The 18,281-nt window shown below is 33.9% G+C and overlaps 1 protein-coding gene and 1 pseudogene across 2 annotated transcripts; both read right to left on the minus strand.

Moving 5' to 3' along the window:
* Nucleotides 1-2,045: 2,045 nt before the first annotated feature.
* On the minus strand, nt 2,046-5,682 carry LOC129895449 (uncharacterized). The gene is made up of 2 exons (XM_055971171.1): nt 5,494-5,682; nt 2,046-4,778 (listed from the first exon to the last, which is right to left on the minus strand). The coding sequence occupies exon 2, from the start codon at nt 4,624-4,626 to the stop codon at nt 2,269-2,271; it is 2,358 nt and encodes a 785-aa protein (XP_055827146.1). The 5' UTR covers nt 4,627-4,778; nt 5,494-5,682; the 3' UTR covers nt 2,046-2,268.
* Nucleotides 5,683-6,599: 917 nt separating this feature from the next.
* LOC129894140 (protein NUCLEAR FUSION DEFECTIVE 4-like) lies at nt 6,600-13,201 on the minus strand (annotated as a pseudogene). Its single transcript, XR_008767630.1, has 3 exons — nt 12,597-13,201; nt 7,592-8,508; nt 6,600-7,500 (listed from the first exon to the last, which is right to left on the minus strand). The product of XR_008767630.1 is annotated as a protein NUCLEAR FUSION DEFECTIVE 4-like (transcript).
* Nucleotides 13,202-18,281: the final 5,080 nt, after the last annotated feature.

Below are 18,281 nucleotides of genomic sequence, written 5' to 3' on the forward strand. Positions count from 1 at the left end.
CAACATGTAGAGGATATGCAATCTGATGGGAAGACTTGCAAATATAAGCAAAGCAAAATCGGCACAAAAGAAAACAGACTTGTTTTGCTTCATCCTCTACACAAAAGAAAACAGACTTGGTTTGCTTCATCCTCTAGATGCTTATTAATGAAAATGTGTACTTTATCAAAAACAAAAATAATACTTGCTGTACCCACCCATCTAATTCCAAGATGGTACCTGCCAGGCTGCTATGCCATAACAACTTGAACCGTACCTAATATAGAAAATTCAGCGCTAGAACAAGAAAAAATAAGGTCCAACTCAATCATTCAACGGCTTTAATAGAAACTTCCCAAGAGAGTTCACCATTGCAAATTACAACAAGATACCGGATGAATTGAAAATATGCAAGAGGTCCAAATCATCACTTATGGATATTCCTCGAAATAGAAATCATAGACATATCAAGCTGTGCCAAAACAAGAAAAATACATTCTAAGAACCTGGGGGCATCATTGAATCTCCCAATCCAGACGGATCCACTGATTATTAGTATAGATAAAACAACTGAAACTTTACAAAAATAATATGCTCAAATGAGTCAGACTACAATTTAATAACCAGGATCGATATTCATTAACATCGTTCATGTATCGTGCGGATTCTAACACTTATAACATATATAAGAAACAATGACCAAAATTTTAAGCTTCTAAGAAATATCTTTGACATGAAACCTTTTTGCATCTTCAAACATCACATTTATGAGCTTTTTGTTGGACCCCTCTCTTTTCTCTTCATCTCTCTTTCCGTTTTAAATGTTCTCCAGTTTACAATGAAATGAAAGGGGTTCCTCACTTCCTCTTGCAAGAAGTATGTTTCAAGACTTGAGATTTTTTTTCTTTGAATTTTGCAAGCCTGTTACACTGAAGACCCAAATAGAATGTTCAAAGTCTCAACTTCTAAAAGGAAAAAAACCTTAGGACCATATAATTTATTGTTACACCCAAAAAATAAAGCAGGGACAACAAAACTTTATAAGCTGATTAAGAAAAAATGACAAAAGTTTATTAAAACCCTTCAATTTGTGTGTTTCATCATGTTCCTTTCTACATACTCTGCCTATATGCCTGCCTTTGAGTATCCATCAACGTCAAGTAGATGAATCCTACGAATTACTCCATATGTTTATATATATATATATATATATAATACACACATGCTCATGAGCAATATTTGGATTTCTTTCTGAATTAAATGATTCATTAATTGCTTTTAACACAATATTTGTGTTATATGTACTTCATGGCTCAGGGTTCAGGAAAGGAGAATAATTGGGTCAACTAAAGAAGCAAGTTGATGGAGAATAACTCCCAAATTATTACTTCAATTAATGGAGTTGCAATGACAATTTGATTTAATAATCAAGTCTTTAATGAAAGGAATTAAATATTCAAATCTTTTTATAGAAGGATTTTCTTCCACCGTATGCAGTGATCCCTCTTTGAAAGTCATTCTTCCTAAGCCCATGATAAAATTCACACGTCAAACTTCAGCATGAGAAAATGACTATTTTTAAAAAGCAGATCCGAAAAATGGCCAGTGGGCTCTATTTCTACCAATACCGCACTTCAAATTTATAAATGATAAGCAAGTAACAAGAACTACAGAATTAAACAACTTATAGACTTACAGGAAAAAGAAAAAAAAAGAATCACACTTCTATATACAGGTAAACGATCTCTGGATACAGTAATGAGCCTGCATGCAAAGGTGGTTGATTTATGGGCTAGCTCTATGCACCATGAAGCAATATAAGAACCAGAAATTAAAAAACTAAGAAGCTGAAGTTATAAAATAGGAAGAAAGAGAAAAGAAAAGAAATCATTTGGACTATGGCAAAAACGGAGAACTGATTAACACTATGTTGAATATGGTTTGAAATCCCTGTTGTGCACCTTCACAAGAACAGCACCCATAGCCCATTAAATCCACTAAAAAAGAAACAGGAAAAGGAAAGCAATTGTAAACATAAGATGGTCAAAAAAAATTATTGTCCAGAAGTTACTTGAGAAAAAACTTGAAATATACAGTATGATTCAGGTTTTTTTACAGTATAGCTCTTTCTTGATCTGGTAAACCTATAGAAGCACAAAAAATCAAGGCCAAATGTTCAATTGGTGCTGGATTCATTGTCTTCATTATCTATACTACTCTATCATTAGCAATCAAACAAGGGGGTTCGAGCTGAAACTACTGAAAGCACCAAAATTACTTGATCATTGGCTAGAAGCCTTTAGCAGCAACCGAACTTGTTTCTCTCTTGGCTTCAATGGTAGGTGCTTCTGCCTTCTCCTTCTTTTTTCTTGAATATGTCACTATGGGTTGTTTGACAACACTCAAGGAATCTCTGGGAGTCTCTTTGCCCTTTGTCACACTGTTGTCGCCAACCACATAAGACTTCTCCTTCTCTTTGCTTTCACCACGTGTCCTTTCCAACTTGGAAGTATCTGCAACTTTTCCACGAGCCTCTATTTCAGCGTCTGTCATGACTCTAAGAAGTTCTGAGGGCAGGGCTGCAGGATCCAACTCCCAGCAACCAGTGGGAGCATTTGGAGCTTCTTGGTCTGTGAGCAAATATGAAGGGACCTGATGAGAGAAGCGAAACATCTCTTCCCTTGGAATATGGAGAAGATATTTAGGGTCCAAATGCTGACGGAATACTGACATAAAGCCAGCTACTTTGACTAATGGAGCAACTGTGACACCTTCCTTCTCAGTGTAGTCGCCAAGCACTTCCACCATATCATAGTTGCGTATCATATCATCTGGAGTTAGCTCATTCCATTGAGGAGACCAATGCCTGTACAGAGCCCAAACATCCCCCTTTCTGGGGAAAATTTGGATGACACCTCCCGCTCCTTTCACCCACTTGACCTTGTGGGAGAAAGAATTGAGCGTCTTGTTGACTTCATGCTTGCCTATCCTGAAATTTCCACAGGTCTTGAGGAAGCCAGAACCAACCCAATTAATTGGGCCGAGTTCAGAGGTGTTTTTGGAGTTCAACCAGCTCAATTGCACTTTAAATGGCTTTCTAGATATCACTTTGTGAATCAAAGCATAATAACGTGTCATGCCATCATCATTATCATAAGCAGCCCAGACTTGTTTATCATCAAAAGATTGTTCTGTTCTATCCTTGTCAAAATTATGGAAGTCCGGATCCGGAACAGTCATTGACTTAACTTCTGATTCCAAGTCAGTAGGAGCACTAAAGACAGGCAAATTTTCCTGCTCGCGTAATATTTTGGAATCCATCACAACATCATGGGCAACTTTATTCCTTCTCAGATCATTTTTGATATTTTGCTTTTTCATTTCTACTTCTTTTTCCTTCCTAGATGAAGTTCGAGAAGCAGCAGTTGTGCTCCATTCTTTAAGCTTCTTGTTGATCTCCATCCTTGCCTTTTTCATCAGCATATTGCGAATTTCTAAATTGGATAACTCCATTGAACTCCTAGGTTTGTTACTTCCCACAGCGGCAACCCTCTGAGTTCTCAAAACGCCATTCTCATTTCCATGTATGTTTCCTTGGCTAGATCCACCTTTTGCAGCTGCATCATTTATCATTCCTGTACCTTGAAATTTAGACTTCAACTCAGCTGTGCGTCGCTTTTTTATTATCCTGTCAGCTTTTGAACAAGTGGAAACTGAATCAGGAACAAAACCTGCATCAGTTTTCAAGAATGGATTCCTTTTCTTCAGAAAAGCTGGGTTCGGTGCACTTGAAGCCGCTTCTGCATGAGCTCTCTTTGAGATTCCACCAGCTGGCTGGCCGGGGTGTGCAGCTTGCTTAACTGTAGTGGCAGAAGTTTGTGCTGAATTTGAAGTTGTAGGGAGCTTCACACCTGAAGCAGAAGATTCATTAGCAGCAAGGTTTGCACCCTGCTGCTGCAGGTGGGAAGACCATGGAAAAGATGAAACCTGATCTTTCACAGGAGCACCTACCTCCCTTGCACAAAAAGGCTGGTGACATTTGGGGCACATAATATTTCTATTTCGGTGAATCTTTAAATATTCATACCGTATCTGGCATAGATTACAAGATGTCCAGAATGACTCAACCTTTGATGGCTGGGGAACCACCGGAGCGGACTGGAAATTGGCGTTGGTTGAGTTTCTTGCACTTGCTGGGCTCATGGAGAAATTACGAAATCCATGCTGGTTGACTTGCATGGATGCATTCCTCAAAGCATGCTTACTGTCATACATCCTTCTTTTGGTTCTATCAGACAATAAACTCCATGCTTCAGAAATAATCTTAAACGCCCCATCTGCCCCAACAGAATGATTTTTATCAGGGTGAAGAGCTAGAGCAAGCCTTCTATAGTGTTTCCTTATAGTTTCTTCATCAGCTGAGGGCTCTACAGAAAGGACACTGTAAAAGTCCACTTCACCATCAATCTTCTTCTCATGAGCAACATACACATTGACCACTTCCAGGAACTGAGAAAGACCATCAAGGCCTGGAAACAGATTTTGAGCCTTCAAAGCAAATTTTTGAGCTCCAGCAATGTCCTTCTCAGTTAATTTCTGCTCAGCAATTTCTTTGGCCCTGACAGCTTCATCTTTATTACATTCCATTTGCCTACAACTTTGGCAGACCACAAAAGGCAAACTTTATTGTCTCCCTCAGATTCAACCAGCAAATGGAGCAACACTAAACGCCCTGGTTATTGCGTGAAGTTTATTCACACAATTACTATGGAAAAGAACTGTCTTTGACTCTTCAAACCCTAGAATACAAACAACAAAAATGCAAGTCACAAAAACTGCAAACTTGAAAGCCGGAAATAATACCATACAAGAAAAAAATGGTACAAGTAATACAAAACCAAATTGATGGAGAAGTTGAAATTAACCTTTTCGGTATTAATTATTTTCCCCAAAACTAAAGTAAACAACAGCTCAATGAGACATACTAAATCATCATCCTTAAACCATTCTAAACTGATAAGTAATAGACGCTAATTTATGATTCTGAAAATCTTCTTCCTTTTACAGACGTTACAGATTTTCAAATCAACACTTCAAAAATGGCACTTTTTCCCTTCTTTGTAAAAACATTCACCATAAAATCTAGAACAGAATCCCACAATCAAAGCTTCAAACACCAAAACTAATCATCACTCTGATAGACTTTTAAAATGTATAGAGGAATCCATATAAAAATTTCAAAGACTTCAATCAACATGAATTCAGCAAGATTACTGAACCCCTCAAATTCCAAAGTCCTCTACAATCACCGCTGCTTAAAAAACTAATATAAGGGCTATATATATAAATGCACACAGATACACACAAACAGAGATACATATATATAACATGTATATACATATAAATCGATGCAGAAATCATCTTCCTGATAAACGGAAATGCAGAAATCAGCTAAAGCAATCGGAATGCAACCATGCATAAAAACAAGGAAGCATTTGATTAAATGAAGTATACCTACAAAAACGAAGCAATGTTGAACCGAATAGAGTGAATTGCTGTTCAAAAAAATGATCTTTATTCCGTTTGAAGCTATACAGAGTGTTGATCAATTCAGAATTTCGAAAACCCTAGAGAAATCTGTTGGCTGGTAAAACCATTTCTTCGGCAAGAGAGAAAAAAAAAGAGATAGAAAAAAGGTTTTGTTTTTCCTGAATTTAAGTGAGAGTACATATTCAGGTTTGGCTTTGGCATGGTCTATTTATTTGTATTTTGTTTGTAGTTCGGGGGGGTGGGGGGTGGGGTGTTAGTAATGAGGTTTTAAACCCCTCACCATGGTTAGTTTTTAACCATGGTTAAACTATTAAAAATTTTATTATTTTGAGGAAAACATTTCTTAAAATTTCATGGGATGTCATACTGTCGTGTGTATTTTGATCGCCCCATTTAATTAATATTGGTTGTATGTTTTTCTTGCACGGGCATCATGTATTAGTGCAGAGGTCTCAGGTTCGAGTCCCCGAATGGCTCTTGCAGTACGCGATTCAGATTTCTTTGAGACTCCACAGGCTCCGGACACGGAAAAACCAAAGAAAAAATAAGATCAATCATTTACTAACAATTGAAAATATTATTTATGAAGTTTTTCTTTATTCTCCTTTTTCAAGAGTGTAGTCCTTAGCTTTCATTTACCTTTAACTTTTTCAACTGACATAATGACAATAAAGTTAGAACTAAATTAAAAAAATCTGGTGTAAGGTTTTAATGATTAATCATGTTTTGCTACTGCATAGAGTTGTATAATTTCATGCTTCTACACACGATATTTATGGTCTAAGACTGCAAATTTTGCACAAAACATGAACTCTGTTTTGTGTCTTCTAACCAACCTAAGTTGGTATGAACATTGTTTTATATTTAAGTGAATATCACGTTTTCACATATACTATCCAAAAACAAAACTCAAACTTTCAGTTACAAGATCCTTGTCATTATCTCATGCTTTCCAGTTTGCGTGATCAACAAACTGACAAAAAAATTGTCTTTGGCATAACTCTCTATACTGCTGAAGTTTAAAGCTACTAACTCTTTACAATAGAAATGACAGAAGCAGACAAAACATGTAAGATAAAAGAACAAACACATTTTTCCATTTCTACAAAAAATTAACAATGTACCACAAATAGTGATCATGAAACATGATCAAGAGTTACAAATGGCTGGTATCTCCAGCTACACAAAAACAACCTCCCATATTATGAACACACTTATGTTTCAAAGTCTTCATAGACTGTATTACATGACAGAATAATATGTTTCACTGGCAATCAAAAAATTGTGTTTGTCGAGAACACTCTACAATAGTTTATAAACGAAGAGACATGAGAAAGGCTTCAGTTTCCGAGGCGTACGTGCAGATTAAATCTGTGATGCTTCTCTTTCCTCAAAATCACTCGAGTAATCTGCCAAGGAATGAGAATACATTTGAATGCTAGACTGCAAAGTGTGTTAAGTCGAATATCCTTCAAGCTTGAGGCTTGCCATAGATTTGTGCATAAACCCTCTTTGTTCGATGCACGACAATCATACTCAAGATAAATGCAATGATGCAGAGCCCTGACATGATGCCCATTGTGAGTGAATAGCATATGGAACCATAACAAGTAAGAAAGTCATCCTTGACGAGAGGCACTCCCAGACCCAGTCCTGAAGCTTGAACCCGATGTTCATGTTGCTGCTTTGCCTGATAGTCATATATACCACTAGCAATAACACCAGAAAAGATCAGTGAACCAGCTGGACTAGCCAATGTAAGGAAGTTTATACAGTGCACCAAAGCTTTTCAATCCAAAAAGTTCTGAGACTGCAGCTGGTACAATAGCCCAGTGTGCTCCATAGCAAAGTCCTATGAACACAGAGACCACATATATTGAACCAGGCCACCCCATAGAATAGAAGAATAGAGCAAATGCCATAACAACTTGAACTGCAGCCATTGCCACTGGTCTTGGGTATGCATAGTATCTGATAATCATTATAAACGAGTTAAATCATCAGACTTAAATGCTTCCATAAGGAAGAAACCGTATTAGTAATTAGGAACTTGGAAACATACTTTACAATATTCTCAGAGAAGTATCCACCAGCAACACGACCAAGAAAGTTCCAAATGCTAATCATGGAAACAAATATGTGGGTGTTAGCATAACCTAACGACTGAGACATCTGACCCAGATTATCAATCACCGTCAAACCAGAACCAGATGCTAGAACTAGGGAGAAAAAAATAAGCCAAAAGTCTGCCTTTACTAGAGCCTGAAGTAAAGTGAAATCCTCTCCTCTGCGTGGACCTTTTCTCCGCTTCACTCTGACTGCTCCCTCTGCTGCTGCTTGGTATAGTTTAGCTTGCAAGTGCGCAATTCTCTTTTGTCTTTCCGATGGTGGGAGTGTGTCTACCTCAGAAGACCTCTCATCTTCTACCTCACTGAGGCTGAGAATGAAACTCCCCATTCTAGAGGATTCTTGTTTCTCTGGCTCAGCAAGAAGGCTCTCCTCTTTTGGTCCAGAGAAGAAAACCAAAAAAATAGGAATAATAACGGGAAGCACTATTAAAATAAGTAAGAAAATCGTCAATAAGGTTACCACATTCTCATTTAGACTGCTTAAATCCTGAAGAAGCAAAACTGCCAACAGATAAGCTGCCAGGATAATGCAAATGCTGTAGGTGAATAGGAAGCTCGAATGATCTGAAGGTCTAACTTGTTGGTGACCACCTACAGGTCTAACCAAGAACATCACAGCGGTAATTACAATAGATGGCCCAACAGCAACCATGAAAACAAGGGATGCTTGATCAGGAATGTTGAACATAGCATAAACTTGTGTCAAAATTGCACCACTTAGCCCAGCAAATCCTTTAAGTATCCCCACTATTGGACCACGGCTTTTAGGAAAATTCTGCACACAGGAAACTAAGGCTCCTGTATTGAAGTATGTCTCACCATTAGTCCCAATAAATATTAAAACGCAAAGCTGCAAAAACATAAAATCCTCAATTAATTAAGTGTTACAAAAAGCGAACTGTTGCATTATAAAAAACAAAGACAGAGAGATAGGAAACTGCAGAATTGTGGCAATACATCCAGGATCAAAGGGAACCCAACCTTTAGTTACATTGAACATGTTTCTTTTTATCATGTACATTGAACATGTTTTGATTGGCTTCATGTAAGAAAATCATATTTAAGCATTTCCAGTATTACTAAAGCCACATTATCAAACTTTCCTTTAATGTCATTACAATGCATTACAACCCCAACTCACTACACTGATTCCACCTACCTCCAGACCCTTATAGGAATCAGCTTGACCTATATCTCTAATTTATCATTTCTACGAACAATTGACTCCAAATACCTAAGTTACTAGCTTTAAGAAATTTGTCTGTCCTCAATATGCTATTAGTGCTTCCCCCTTCCTTTTTTGATAAAGCTAGATTTCAGGGTATACGAGATTCCTTTCTACGATGTTTGTTTTCTACTTTCAAGTGTTTTTGATGTTATTCTGGTCTAAAGTTTATTACTTCCCTAGCTTCATCTATTAAGAATTAGCTTATATTGTCTAAATGTCACAAACATTATGGAGCCTTGTCTTGTATTCCCACTATTCTCCATCGATTTTAAAAAGTTAAAACTGCTTTATACCAAAGCTTAAATGATATCAATACATCCAACCCTTACTTCTTTCCTCTCCAAAGCTGATCATAAGTTAACCTATGATCTCACCATTATGCTAGGCGAGATGCATCCAGGAAACTGCCTACTGCAAGCCTAGGATTTTATAATTTGGCAAACAGCAGTATATCATAACTTCTGGGAAATAAATTGGACACAATAAGGAGTTCCTTTCTAAATGTTAGGATTTCACTATTTTGTTATGAATAGGCCTACAAGCAGAGTAACAATCCATCTGCCCCAGTGTATTAGCCAGTTAGTTTTTCTTTCTATTCTTCAGCACCTAAGGGTGTGGGCTTATGGTCAACCAAGTTGAATTGAGAACCATGGGAGATCAAGGTTCAAATACCAACGGATGCAGAAAAGTATAGTGATTTTTTTCCATCTACCTAAGCCTTTGGATCGCTGAGTTACTAGATACCTGTACTGGTGGGACCATATGAGTACCCAATTAAATAGTCGAGGTGCTTGAAAACTACCCTAGACACAACTATTTCCAAAAAGAAAAAAAGGATTTCTCTTAATAACATTAGGTTATTACCATCAGGCATCAGCCAATGGTAAAAAAAATGAGATAACACTGTACAACTTTGCTGGACTAGTGAGCAAAATTATTTATTTCCTTACGATAATGATATTTAGTAAACCTTTGAGACATGCTGCCCAACAATTTAAATAGCCTGGGTGACAAATACATTATTGTGCTTTGCGGTCCATGCAGCCTATCTTGACACCCGAGACATCCTCTTTTCAAGACCAAATTGGTTTTGGTCTCTCGAGCATATCCATGCGCTACTATAAAAAATAAATTCCTTAAATTTCCTAAATTTAGTTTGGCAACTCTTATACAAGTTGATCCCACGCATTCTTTTCGGGACAGAACTGTTTACAGTATTGCTCCATGTGGGATAGCACACGGTAGCAAATCCCCAAGAATGTATGAAGCACATCCATAAGTGAGTTGTGAGTTACATGTCAAATATTTTTCTAGGCCTAATACATTACATGTCAAATATTTTGCCAGGCCTAACCTTTGTAAGGATCCTCCAGAACAAAGAGTACAAACACTACAGCAAAATGAGGAACTCATACATCAACATCACATAGACAATAACTTGGGATCAAAACAGAATATTAAGCTATGCAATTTTTTTTTAGCAATAACTGATGTAAAGACAATTTAAACCGCTCATCATGGAGCGTATGTAGGACCTTTTGGTTCTCCTCTGTTCTTGACTTCTTTTGGTTTCACTCTTACCTGCAATCAGTTATTTTCTGGAAACATGGTTTGATCTCGTTACTTGCTTGCATTTATTAGTTTATTGGCATATGTTAACACAATTCTCTATGGCTACAGCTGTAGGACTGTGACCAGATACAATTCTTTGATCTTATCTAGTTAAATTTCATTCACCTAATTATTTTGTTGCCAATTGCTGCACTCCGGTTGGACACCATAAATTTAGGTCTCTGGGGGAAGTGATGAACAGAAATCAGTGTTCAGATGCATCTACCTAATCAGTATGATTGGTGATTCCGGTAATTTGTCCATAGATTGAAATTCAGAGTTCAAGTAAATCATAAACCAAGGAACACCTCTACGTAGCTAGCAGCTGGTGCTTAAATGATATCTTCTATATTAATGTGCCTGGTTGGTTGGATAGTAATTTCTAATCTGATTGAACATCTCAAGACACTGAACAAGTAGTTGTGCCACCATTTCATGGCCATATCTCACGAGACAAAAGAAAATCACTCACAGGAAGTTCTATTGTCAATCCAAAAGCTACAAAAAAAGAGAAACTCGGAGCCAATATAGGCTTCACCTGTAATTACATCTGGAGAAAGGGGAGAAGAAAAAGGAATCCCCACCATCAAAAAAAAAAGATATGTCACTTTTAAGAAGCCATAAATTTCAAAAAATTCCTCAGCATTTTGCAGGTTATCAAATGATATATTCCTGGGTAAAACTGTAAAAGCACCAAGAAAGCATAAGCACGATCACTGGGAATAAAAGTAACCAAATCCAGCAGTAACTTTCTCAGCTTAGCTCCTTCTTGTTCAGCCTTGGCATCAAAGTTCTCAAAGAAAATTATCATGTCGAATCCATTTGAAATGACTTTAAGAAGAGAAAGCTATCTAGCTTCCTTCTTCTTTTTTTTTTGATTATCATCTTCTACGAGGGGAAAGGAAGGAGATTTGGAAGTGCCAGAAACGATTACCATGTGAACTTGGCTTTGAGATAAAATTCATAATCAGAACTTGACCAACATGCATGATGATATTCTACTCATTTTGAAGTTATCAACGAGAACTGCAAGTCAAAATCAGAAGTTTGAAGTCCAATAATACAAAATATCATGCATCTTCTGAATGCCCAATATTACAAAATCCAGAAGTCCGGATATTCTCCCGAACGTCAATAGAGACATTGATAGTAGAGAAACCTTAAAACTTAGGAAGTTTTTCTCATGATCATTTTCTCTACTCTTCGACTTATTCCGTTTCTTAGGTAAAACTTCGATTCACAATTTAGCATACATGGAATTGCAATTCCCCTCTACCCAAAGTATACATGAAATCCATTTTTTGGAGGCAACTAATGATGTCAATTATCTCCACTGGAAAGCCTTCTGCTGATTCGAAGCTAATTTGCAAAACATTTGGTCCTATTACTGAGTGGCATAGCCATATGTAGCAAAGGGTGGTTAGTCGAACACCCCTCATCGAAAAATTATACTTTTTCAAAGTATATAGGTCAAAAATTATTTTTCATACATATATATTAAGAGCCCGTTTGGATGGGCTTAAAAAAAGTAATTTTTATGTATGAAGTGTTTTTAGAACTTTGAAGTGCTGAAAGTTATTTTTATAAATAAGCAGTTGATTGTTTGGATAAAAGTGATGCCGAAGAAATTACGAAAATGATGTGAATTTTAGGGTTAAAAAGAATAAAAAAGGTAGTTTGGAAATTTAGTTAAAATATAAGGAATATAAAAGTAATTTTCATGGTCAAAGAAAATGGTTTAACCACATAGAAAAAAAAGTTAGGAATACTAACTTTTCATTTTTGGCTGAGTTTGAAAACTTTATATGTTAAAGTTAGCAAAGTTAGCATTAGGCAAACACCACAATAAACTAAAAAGGGATCCAACCGGGCTCTAAATCTGGAAGACTCGATCACCCTTAACGAAATTTCTGGCTTCACCAATGTATATTACTCCATCTATTAGGAAGTGTAAGAGCTCAAATTTCAGATCATAGCCAATAAAATGTAAAATCTCAGACTGCAAAATTCAATAAAGCTGATTTATCAAAACAACAATCACAACCAAGAATTGCAACAAATAGGAAACCAAATAAGCAATCAAAGAAAAGTGAACTAACCACCCAAAGAGGCAAAGAAGGCAATTTGTGAGCAACAATCAGCCAAACAATACCATAACCAACAAAATTCTGAACAACCCCAATGAAGAGAACAGCCCAAATAGGTAAAATTTCACACAAGATACCAGCAAGGAAGCCAATGGCATCACCCAAGTCCTTAGCTACACCCAATAACGCAATTTGCCTCTGGTTATAACCCATACCACTCTTGATCACTGGTGATATGCTTCCAAACAAATACCCAATTCCAGAACAAGACTGAACCCACATCGAAGCCACAAAAACTAGCCATCGATCGTTCAGAAATCCCCTCATTTTCTCTGAAAATTGCACCATATTTTACCTCCCAATTCTTGATTTCGATTCTTGTTTATGCATGAAAATAAGTAGAGTAACAACGGGAGTGAGAGGAAGAGTTGGTGGATGTTGATTGATCTACCAGTGCCTAAATTCGGAAATTATTGAGGATAGTCATTGCACACGTCCTTTGGCCAGCATAAACAATAATTTTTTTACCCAAGTAAATCATTATTTAAACTAATTTACTAAAAAAAAACCAATGGGAAAAAGATAAAATATCTAATGGATTAAACAGATATAAAAAGGTGCTGTCAAATACCTTCTATTAATTTGTTATTTATAGACATATTTTAAGCTTAAAACATTACTGAGGGTAACTACTCTTTTCTACGAAAAAAAGGAAAACAACGTGTGTTTTCTTGTTCAAGAAAAAGATCGTGTGTTTTGTTCTTCTTTTTGGACAAAAAAGAAATCTCTATAAACAGAGAGTTCTTCTAATATGGAAAAAAAATTATTTATAATATTTGTCCACCTAAGTATTTGAGAGAGTTCGATTGTGAACTTGGGATTACTGAAAATCGCAAATTTGCCGTCTAACTTGTGGATTGGCTTAAAGGTATCTGCTCGCGTTTCAAGAGGTATTTATCGAATTAAATTTCAGAAAATGTATGTGTTCTAGCATGATCGTATGTGTTCTAGCATAAACACATGTGTTATCTATTATTCATGTAAGCAATATGATTCTAAAGTGCTTCCGCTATGCATATGTTTTCTAACAACTTTAATGTTATTTTCTTTGTATCAATTTTTTTTATCTGATTTTGATTTAATACAAAATTTCAGAAAGTAAAAAAGATTTTTAAATTTTATGTTCTTAAACTAAAAATATATAAAATATACTAAAATGTCATTTAATCTCGTAGTCTTAAACATGTCACGTGAAAAAGTTAAAACTAAAAAATTACTAGAAAAAGAGACATTTTTTAAAATGAACTAAAAAATTAAGATAAACAAATTAAAACAGGTGGAGTATATTTTATACATTTAATCATTGTGTGGAAATTGTATTCCAATTTGATTTTGTGTGAAAGATAGATTATTATTTTTCCTATTTATACATACACCTTCTTCTTTTTATCTCAAGAACATTTGATCATTATATTTTTCCTTAAACTTTCTATATAAAATGTATCATGTAAGAAAGTCATTTTATAATTTTCCATTTAAATTACTAGAAATAAGAGTATTAATTCTCCCACCATTGTATATAATTTTCTCGACTAATTTTCTAATGCTTAAAACACCATCTTTATGTATTCATTTCTTCTTTTTTTTTAAAAAAAGGTAGCGCAAAAGGACATGAAGATTTATTTTTGATTTTTAATAAAAAAATTTCCTTTAAAAACTTGATTATATTTGAGAATGTTCATTTCTCCATTTCGTTAGGTCAATATCAATTTAGGTTTTAGTCAATGTCAGGCCAGTAGAAAATATTTAATTTTCTTAACATATTCAAATAAGAAAAATAAAGGTTCCATTTCGTATGATCAAGATTCACATTGCGTAGGTATTATTTAAGGAAAAACACTTCAATAAAAATAATTGTTGTTCCCAATATTTGAATTCAAAATTTTAATTGAGATTGAACCATGGAGGAATTTCATCAATCATATCACATTATGGATATTTTTTTTATCCTTTTCTTCGGAATCTTAATAAGCTACTTTTATTCTAACTATGTTTTAAAAGAATATTCAAATTACTAATATTAGAAAAGTATTTCCTTTATTTTGATTTGTTTGTCTACTTTTGACATGATACAAAATTTTGAAAAATAAAAAAGACTTTATAATCTTATGATTTTAAGCTATAAAAATACATAAAAAAATATCAAAATATCTTTTAAATATGTCACACGAAAAGTTGAAATTAAAGCATTACTCAAAAAGAAAATGTCGTTTTTTTAACAAATTAAAATAAAATAAATGCTATTTTTTAACAAATTAAAATTAAATCAGTCTAACAATTGGTAGACAGAAATACTTAGAAAATCAATAATTAGGGGGAGACTTTTCATTAATCAAAATTAGATATGGCAAATAAGCAAAAGCCGTGTCCAAATATCTCATCCAAGTATAAATCTTACACGCAATTTCCACCATATCTGCCTCAATAATACACACATTGATGTGTGCCCTGCTGGCATTGGTCGGTTCTATTCAGTTGTATATATTTTTAATTTTTAAATATATTAAATTAATAATTAATTTAATACAAAAAATTATTGGTTTTTAGTTTATTGATTTTTTGGTCTTTAATTGTCCGATTTAATCAATAAGAAAATGTTCACCAAAATAATTATATAACTTATTCAACAATTTAGTGTGACAAGACAATAATATAACTTTATAGAATACTCATAAAATAAAAATAATAGTAACATAACAAGAATTAAACTAGTGCCACAAAATAAAAGAACTGAACAATAACATGAATTGAAGATTAAAGGGCAATAGTCGTAAACAATAAAATACTAATATTAATATTTAATTTATGTAAAAGTAAAATAGTAAATTAATATTGTCTTAATGAGTTATCAGTTCACCCAATAACCCAATAATTTTTTTTTACAAAACCACTAAAAATCCGTTAACTCAATAAACCCATAACTTTTTTTTCCTCAATTTATTGATGAATTCAATTTTTGCACACCCATAGTGCACCACCCCACCACTTTCATTACATTGATATAGATTGTCTCGTGAAATAATAATAAAACTTTTTCAGATATTTGTAATTTGTGTCACCCATACACCCACCCAGAGAGCACCTAATACGAATGTTTACTCCATTTTAATTTATTTGTCATATTTTTTTAGTTTGTTTCTGAAAAAAAGAATGTTTTTATCCTTTTTTGATAATTTTTTTAATTTCAATCTTTCATATGATATGTTTAAGACTACAAGATTAAAAATATTTTGGTACTCATATTTTTAATTTGAAATCATAATATTTTTTTTTAATTTCGTGTCAAATTAAAACATAGAAATCCAATCTAAGTGGTGGTCTGTTCTGTCTTTTCAGCAAGAATATCACAAAAGGAATAACCAATTTTAAAAAAGAATGATGAAAAATGGAGAGGCACCAATGATACCATTTAAATAACTAAAGAGCATGACATGATTTTTTAAAAACAAGAATAATAGTTTAATCTCCAAGGTGTAGGACTCCTGGTTATTTATTTAATGCAATTGCCACAAGAATATGCTTGGTTCCATGGAATTAAGAATCAAGATAGGCCAATGGGTCAAATTAAAGTCACTTTATATGTATAAAAAGTATATAAAAATCTGTTACAGACTTATTTATTTATTCTCCTTTTTTAAATATCGATATCTGCTTGTAAATTGTTTGCATATTATTTATTGAACACTTGTTTAATGATACAATTAACATGACAATGTGTAATTAACCATGGCTTAAACGATAATAATTTATGTATTTAATTTACACATGGCATGTGCTAAGCTATTTATTTTTTTTTTCTTTTTTTTACCCCCCATTTTGGAGGATTTATAGTGTTTCCACACTTCCCCTCCAGTGTAACTCGAACCCATTTTGTAAACACCACGCTTGAGTAACCTTAGTTTAACAATTGATACTACTATTATGAATTTATGTTGAGGTTGATATCGATAACTTTGTGAAAGTAATTTAATAAAATCGAATTAAAAGAAAATCTTTTACACCGCTTTCTGCTCGATTGACCCTTTGATTTCAATGTGCTAGTTCTGTGATAATTTGAGGATCAATTTTGACGACGATATTAAGTAAAAAAAAAGTGTTCTAAAATTAAAAATATGTAGAATGTATCAAAATGACATTTAATCTCATGATCTTAATTATATCAAGTGAAAAATTAGAATTAAAGAATTCTAAAAAAATATTCTTTTTGAAGCATAGTAAAAAAAGTAAAACAAATAAATTGAAATGCACGAAGTATAATATATTTAGTTGACACCTTGGCATTTCATTTCATTTAAAATCGCAACTACTATCAGAAACAATAAATAAATAAATAAGAAGTGTAAATTGGTGAGGACCACTTTGGAAGCTTCTTATCTTTGTCCTTTGCTTTTCTTGGGCCAAAACATTTGTTTGTATTATTCTTTGTTAATTTTCTGGGGGCAAATATTTGTTGGTATTATATCAAAATAAAATACAGTAGAAAAAGTGACATATCATGTTGTTGTATGCAATTACAAAGCCCCTCCAGAGTGGCCATAACAACTCGTATGAATTACTTCCAAGTATAACAAGAATAATGAATTAGGTTAATGTATTGCTGAAGTTATTATAAGATCTCCAGAATTGTCTAAATAAGTTGAAGTCGGCAATATGAGTCCTCACTCCTAAAAAAGTTGGTGGAGTTGATTGTAATGATCACTCAACTTATACAAATTGGTCATCAAAGTCACTTATCTTTTTTTTGTCTTTCAAAAGTCATCTTATTTTGCCTAAAGTCTCTATGGTCATTTTAGCCGAAAATACAACTTCTGATAAGAATTTCAGCCACATTAAGATCCTGCATTGGCAATATCTTATACTAGAAATAAACTATTTAATACTGTATTATGTTACTTTTACTTGCATATATCAGTTTATGGAACAAGTATATAAATGATTTTGAACTGCTCAAAATATACTAATACTCCCTCCCTTACAAAATAATTAAATTGTTGGAGTATTTTTTAGTATTCAAAATAATTGAATTGTTCACTATTCAAGATAATGTTGATTTTTTTTTTCAATTTTACCCTTCATTAATTAAATTTCCAAGAATGAATTAAATGAGTATTGAGAGTTAGTATAGAATTTGAAAAGGGCAAATATGGAAAAACACAGCTAATTTATGTCTTTATTTTTTTCTTAAGATGTGTGCCAAATTCCAACAATTCAATTATTTTGGAATGGAGGGAGCATCTCTTTCAATTAAGCACTGAAACTCCAACTTTTAAAACTTTACAATATAGCAACTGAAAGTCAGTTAAAAGATTAATTACTGGAACAACACTAATAACAACTGTAGACGATTTAACTATCAACCAACTAATTAATACCAATATCAAGCATTACATGTTGCTAAAAGGATCCTCTTTATTGGTTACAATTACTACATGACAAAAAAGGCACATTACATACTGTGTTATATTAACAGTTTGCACAAGTTTAAACAAAAACAACATATGCAACAGGAAAAATTTGGTTGGGTTGGGTCCTAGATAAATTCAAGTATTGATTGTTTTCATTTTTACAATATTTTTGCCTAAGAAGAACTTACTGTTGTCATGTCATTAAATAGGTATCGTAATTTGTATTTCTGGC

The sequence above is a fragment of the Solanum dulcamara genome, chromosome 7 (genome assembly GCF_947179165.1).
Source record: "Solanum dulcamara chromosome 7, daSolDulc1.2, whole genome shotgun sequence".
NCBI classification, from domain to species: domain Eukaryota; kingdom Viridiplantae; phylum Streptophyta; class Magnoliopsida; order Solanales; family Solanaceae; genus Solanum; species Solanum dulcamara.

What these genes read in the sequence shown, in the direction of transcription:
- LOC129895449 (XM_055971171.1), bottom strand. Translation starts at nt 4,626, where the DNA reads ATGGAATGTAATAAAGATGAAGCTGTCAGGGCCAAAGAAATTGCTGAG.